At 34.0% G+C, this 6,494-nt stretch overlaps 1 protein-coding gene and 1 long non-coding RNA gene across 2 annotated transcripts; one reads left to right on the top strand and one right to left on the bottom strand.

Annotated features, from left to right (window-relative positions):
* The first annotated feature begins 506 nt into the window (after nucleotides 1-506).
* On the top strand, nucleotides 507-2,905 carry LOC108820820 (uncharacterized). Its single transcript, XR_001944400.2, has 5 exons — nucleotides 507-839; nucleotides 926-1,058; nucleotides 1,406-1,486; nucleotides 1,883-2,099; nucleotides 2,255-2,905. It is a non-coding gene; the product is annotated as an uncharacterized LOC108820820 (long non-coding RNA).
* Nucleotides 2,906-3,663: 758 nt separating this feature from the next.
* Nucleotides 3,664-6,056, bottom strand: LOC108821170 (calcium uniporter protein 4, mitochondrial). Its single transcript, XM_018594215.2, has 2 exons — nucleotides 5,584-6,056; nucleotides 3,664-4,252 (listed from the first exon to the last, which is right to left on the bottom strand). The coding sequence occupies exons 1-2, from the start codon at nucleotides 5,989-5,991 to the stop codon at nucleotides 3,812-3,814; spliced, it is 849 nt and encodes a 282-aa protein (XP_018449717.1). The 5' UTR covers nucleotides 5,992-6,056; the 3' UTR covers nucleotides 3,664-3,811.
* Between the last annotated feature and the right edge of the window lie 438 nt (nucleotides 6,057-6,494).

Below are 6,494 nucleotides of genomic sequence, written 5' to 3'. Positions count from 1 at the left end.
CATGCACTGTAGAAGAACGGTGATATTCGTGTCATACAAATTGGCTGATTTATTCATCAAGGCGGTACTCGCAGCTACTTTCGAGAAGTTAGTTCACCTGATCAGATTACATCATTTCAAAGATCTCGACGAATGTACACATGAGGGAAAGTCATTACGCGCTACACTCTTTTTCCCTTAACCATGGTTTTCTCATTGGGTTTTTCCTGGTGAGGTTTTTAACGAGGTAGCATCTACGGCGTTTTGAAAGCACTTGTATAGTAGACATCAAGAGGAAGTGTTATGAATATTGTGTGATGTCTATTATGGAATGTTCTAGATTTACTTGTTCCCTACTCCAAGTTATTAGACTTTGTCTCCAAACTATGTAATCCTATATAAGAGACTCATTACTGATGGAATAAGACACATCAATTCTCTCTTCTCTTTTCTTTATCACAATACTATTATATAAAGAAGACAATTTTCTTATCTTAAGGCGCCACATCATCAAATGGGTTATTCCGTGTCTTCTTCAGTCAATTTGCTGTGTTTCATTAAGCCATCAGCAAAATGTTGTGACACGTGTCTTCTTCTTGAAGCGCCATGTTTTGATTAGGGTTAGCCATGTTCTTCTTCGTCGCCTCTCCAGAACTCATGTCCATTAGGTGTTCGCTCTGTAATAGCTTTTTCATCTTCTTCCTCAGAAACAAAAACGATACAAGTTACGAAATAATCCTCTTTAAAACCTTTATTAATCTCTCCCATACTTTGACCAAAAAAAAAAAATCTCTCCCATACAATCTATATTCAATGCAATTTTTTATTATGCAAGGCGGTGGAGGTTCATCTATAAAATGGTAAAATTTCCTACTGTGAGAATCATCTTTTCATTCTTCTAAGCTAACCAGTAAACTAATTCAGTGAGATATGGCTAACGTTTCAGTATTTTTCTCCGATTTGTGGATGGGCTCCTCCTCCTCCACTGTTGAAGTCCGGTTGCTCTGTTTCTGGGAGGCCAAAAATGTCCGCCGTGGTGAAGAGCTCATAGGAGTGGATATGTTGGTACCGAGAATCAGGTAGCTTAATTAACTCCACCTTATGTTCACGGACAGAGTTCTTTCACTGATATAATTTTTTTTCTATTTCCACCGTCTTGAATCCATATTACAAAGTTTGATTTTTTTTATTTTCTTTTTACGTTTTGTTCTTGAGCATAGTTATTTAACCGGTTAAATTCTTTATAATAGATGATCTTCTTAAAAAAAAATTCACCGTGTAATACTGGTCATGATTATTTTCTTCTAAGAGATTTATGTTTCTTATGTGTTGCGTAGGTACGTGAGAAACAATGGTGGTCTCATGTCTTTGTAATTGAAACAACTATTTTTTCTCTTCGTTGATACGTGTTATTTTGTTGTCTTAGGACTGGTAATTCACATGGATTTGCAATTGTTCGATTTAAATATAAAAAACAAAGCTCACGAAGCAGTAGAAAGGCTTGAAGGTAAGATATTATATCCGTTTATGCACTTGGTGACTGGATTTGACATGAAAGCTTTGGTCATTGTTTCAGGAAAGTTGTTTTAAGCTTTTGGTTTTAAGTTTCAGTTTTCTATTCTTATACTTATACCAATTTTTGTTATAAGAGATTTCGTTATCAACTCATGTCTCTTTGATATTCGTTTGATCCAGAGTGCGATTTAGTGTTACATTTAATTATTTATCTTACTTTCTGTTACTACCACCCATTCGCATGTTTAGTGTTTTCAGTGGGATAAATGTAGATCTTGGGTATTGATTTATGGGGATGATGAGTACTTTTGTATAAATTTGGCTATGTTTTGGAAGTGATCTGATTATTCAGTGAAATTTTTGGGTTCTTGGTTTTTCAAAATCATAGAATGCAGCAGTAGAGTTTGTGTGGGTGGTGAAGGCGAAAGAAAAAGTTGTAGCAGATCATCTCAAGCTGGAGATTATTGGGGTTGGTAAGAAGAAGCTTCATGAAGCAAAAGTGTGGGTGAAACCATGGTTGAACTTCAAGGAGTTGCAGGAGTTCAAGCTTACTGGTGATGATGATGTTCTTCCCATTACTCCCTTCCATCTTGACTGCACATAAGGTATGAGTACAGACTGTATATAAATGTATGCGAGACATACATTAATCTTAATAATAACTTTAATACATGAATCTAGATGGAGGCAAGTTCTGTGAGGTGATCATTTTTCTTTTCAAAACTTTCTTCCTCAGTATTGGTTTTGTTGGTTTTCTCAGGGCTGTGTTTGATATCTATGGAATGGCCCGAGAAAGAAAAATCATGGAGCATCAAGGATCAGATTTGATGTGGGGAGAAAATGAGCTTATGGCTCAAGAAATATGTTCTTTTTCTCACCAACTCATTAACACAAATCTTTAGCATCTGTTTCATGTCTGATCTTGGAGTCATTGGTGAGATTCAACATGTTGGAAAGAGGTCTACTTGGATAGATTCATCATCACTCGAATGATTGTTATCAGCAATGGTGAACAGCATCAACACGATGACTGAAGCTCTATGCTTTTCTCAGATTTTCATACTCTGTGCTTTGGTAGTCTCAGAGTCTAAGAACAAAAAGATGACGACAGAGACAACAACAAAACCAAGTCTTTGAAGAGAAACAGAGACAACAACAAAGCCAAGTCTTTGAAGAGAAACAGATACGGGACAGGAAGTCACTTCTGTATTTTTCACCATCTTATGGAGGGTTAAACCAGAAACTAGCAAAACAGGGACCAAGCGGAAAATCCGATGAAGTCATAGCAGAACATTTGTCTTTAAGAGCTGAAACAATGAATCTTGAAAGTTAAAACAATTCCATTTCCCGCATTTGTCAAAAGAACCATAACTTTTTTTTTGTGCAAGAAAAAGAACAAGTTATTAATCAATATCTGGTAACTTATACATTTTCTCACTAAATATTCACCTTTTATATCAATGACTTTTCGTAGTAGTACGTCATATTCTAACCAAAAACAAATCAATGATAGCTCCACACACTTGAATAAGATTTGTTATCCAAGTATTAAGATCTTTGCATATGTTAAAAATTTATTAGCTATTAGAATAAGTAAAGTAGCTTTGTCAAAAAAAAAACAAAAAAAAAGAATAAGTAAACTAAAGAAATATAAGTTAGTATTTTATCACTACAGCGTAATAATTTCCAGTTGATTAGTTCAGCTATTTTGTTTTAAAATAATGTATTTTAATTAGTGAACAGGTCAAAATATTAGATCATCAAATAATTGCTGTTTATTTTTGTAACAATTGTTCAAAAATCCAGCGGTACACAAAATTGAAATTTGATTTATATTTTTTGTTTAAATGATAGTTAAAAAATATCAGTAAATTCAATGGAACACAAAATTGAAAAATATTATATATTTTCCTTTTTAATCTTGCAGTTTCAAAAATAACATTCTACTTAATCTCATAATTAAATAGATTATTTTATAAATTATGTTTTCAATATTTTTAGAAAATGTAAGGTATATTTATGATATGAAAAAAATTGAAACAATAAAAAATTAATGGTACAAAAGTACACTTATGTTATAAATACTCATTAAATTTTAAAATATTTATATATTTTATATTCATTTGTTTATCTGGCCCGTAGAGCAGATTTACCTTAGTTCTTAATAAAGTTGAACCTCAGTTTAAGTCTACACACTCCAAGTAAATTATACAGTGGCCAAAGACATGATGCGCCAGTTTAAGTCTACACACTCCAAGTAAATTATACAGTGGCCAAAGACATGATGTGTCTAGGCGGGATAAACTTCTATTGCTAGCTAAATCGTCGAAACTTCAGATTTACACGCTAATGGTGTAAACAAGGACTTGAGCTCAGTGTATCTCAAAAAATCAAACCCATGGCTCTCCATAAGCTTCTTCTGTTTGGTCTTAAACCGTTGCTGATAAAACCCTTCAAAAGACGGTTCTGTCGAAGTCCGAAGAAAAAAGTAATAACCAAGGAGGAAATGAAGGGATGTGACAAAGAAGCAGATAGGTTCCATCACATCCCAGCTTAGTTCCCAGAAGGTAAGACGCATAAGACCAATCGTTTGCGCTGCTAGGAATCCGAGACCACAATATAACTCTGCCTGGACTATTCGTCGGGCCTTTATGTCAATACGCTTTTTTGTAGTCTCAAGCTGAGCTAATTCTTCTTTTCTTGGATCGTTTGAAACCGCTGATGTTTGGTCGATCATTGCCGCTATAGACTTGGCTATCTAAAATTATATAGCAAAACAATATAAGAATATAAAAATCATTGGTGATAACTAGGAACGTTCATATAAGACGGACAAGACTTGGGTTCACCCCCTGTGGTGAACCTTTAAATTCACTTGATTTATAACCAATCAAAGTGACATGTGGATAATAAAATTAAAATATTAAATATATTTAAAAATAGTTAAAAAAAAATAATGCCAATTCTAAATCCGAAATCTTAATTTCTAGATCCTAAATATTAATTCCTAAATCCAAACCCTATACCCTAAACTCAAATCCTAAACCCTAAACCCAAATCCTAGACCCTAAACTCAAACCGTATACGCTAAACCCAAATTCTAGACCCTAAACTCAAATCTTATATCTAATGCTAGATCCTAAACCCAAACCGTATACTCTAAACTCAAATTCTAAACCCTAAACGCAAACCGTGAACCCTAAATCTAAACTCTATACCCTAAACCCAAATCATATACCCTAAACCCAAACCCTATACTCTAAACCCAAATCCTAAACCCTAAACCCAAACCATACCTACTTCGGGGTGCTATCACTAAAATAGAAAAAATTACGTAGTAATTCTTCGGGGTTTACGGTTTGGGTTTAGGGTTTAGAATTTGGTTTTAGGGTATACGGTTTGGGTTTAGGGTCTAGCATTTGGATCTAGGGTTTAGATTTAAGGTTTGGCTTTAAAGTCTAGAATTTGGGTTTAGAGTTTAGAATTTGGGTTTAGGGTTTAGGATTTGAGTTTAGGGTATAGGGTTTGGATTTAGAAATTAATGTTTAGGGTTTAGAAATTAAGATTTAAGGTTTAGAATTGACATTATTATTTTTTAGTTATTTTTAAATATATTTAATACTTTTTATTTAATTATCCACATGTCACTTTGATTGGTCATTAATCAAGTGGTGAATTTTAAGGTTCACCATAGGGGGTGAACCCAAGTCCTGTCCATATAAGACCCCACAATTCTCTCTCTTTTTTTTTTTTTTTTTTTGTCACTGAGACCCCACAGTTCTCAAACGCCCAAAAACATACTTTTTGAAAATTATAGATTTTAACACACAACATTTTAGAATTATTTTACATTAAACAAAAAACATTATCAAGAATACTACACTTGGAATATAATAAATTAAAATTTTCGAGCTACACAATATGTTCTTTCTGTTTGGACATGTTCTGTTATTGGATCTATGTATGCTTCTTTGGATATTTTCAAAAGCAAATGTTAGATCCTAACAGATTATGAACCCAATGTAATGATCAAAATTAAAGAAAGTTTTTAGAGGACACTAGTTAGTAGTTACTAGTAAGATTATTCACCTGATGAGGATGAAGGAAAACGATGTCTCCTAAAACGACGACACTTCCAGCATAATCCAAAGACTGAGCCATTTGAGAACCTTGCTCGTCGTTGTTCCCACAGGTCTCACAACAGATTTGAACAAACTCCCAATACGAAACAGAGTTCTTTGGAATCTCTCTTAGTCTAGCTTTCACCTTCTCCATTTGATACATTCTCAACAACTTCTTGGTCTCACTCACTGATAATCCCTTCACAGATGTTGCTTCCTCCCTTCTAGGAAGACCAACGGACTGGATGTGGATCCCCATGATAGGATCCGTAAGATTCGATGAGGTTATGTAATGACGGAGGATCTTAGTGTTCGGTAGTCGAACGCATTTGTAACCGTCAATGAGACGCTTGGTGATAGCTCTGCGAAGCGCCATTAAGAGAATCTTTGGGTGAGAGAATATCGAGTTTTTTTTTTTTTTTTTTTGGGTGAGAGAATATCGAGTTGTTTCTGTGTGAGTTGGGGTTGGGAAATCTTTGGGAAGCATTTATAGTGGCATTACTGAGGTTAAAAATAAAAAGGTGGAGAAGTTAATACTTTTCCTATTTTTTGTGTTTTGTTTCATTTCTACTGTAAATGAGAATCTCATTGGGGTGAAAAGATGAAAACAGAAAACAGAATATCAGTGAAATAGACACGTTCACTTCAAAGATTCCTTTTTTTTTGAAGGCTGGCTTATAAAGATTCTTTTTTCATAACGTATAAAAGATCCCCCTCATAATTTGAACATTAATGGGATGGTTTTTGTTCCTTATTTTTTGTAATTTTGAAATTTATTTGCCTGTTGCTAAAAACAAATTTATTTGTCAGTGGTTGAGACCAAGTTTAATAAACATAGAGTCGCGGATGTTGTTATAAAAGTTTAACAAATTACTCGGT

This window comes from Raphanus sativus, chromosome 6 (genome assembly GCF_000801105.2).
Source record: "Raphanus sativus cultivar WK10039 chromosome 6, ASM80110v3, whole genome shotgun sequence".
NCBI lineage: Eukaryota > Viridiplantae > Streptophyta > Magnoliopsida > Brassicales > Brassicaceae > Raphanus > Raphanus sativus.
Note: the sequence above shows the minus strand (reverse complement) of the source record. Positions and strands in the feature narration are given on the sequence as shown.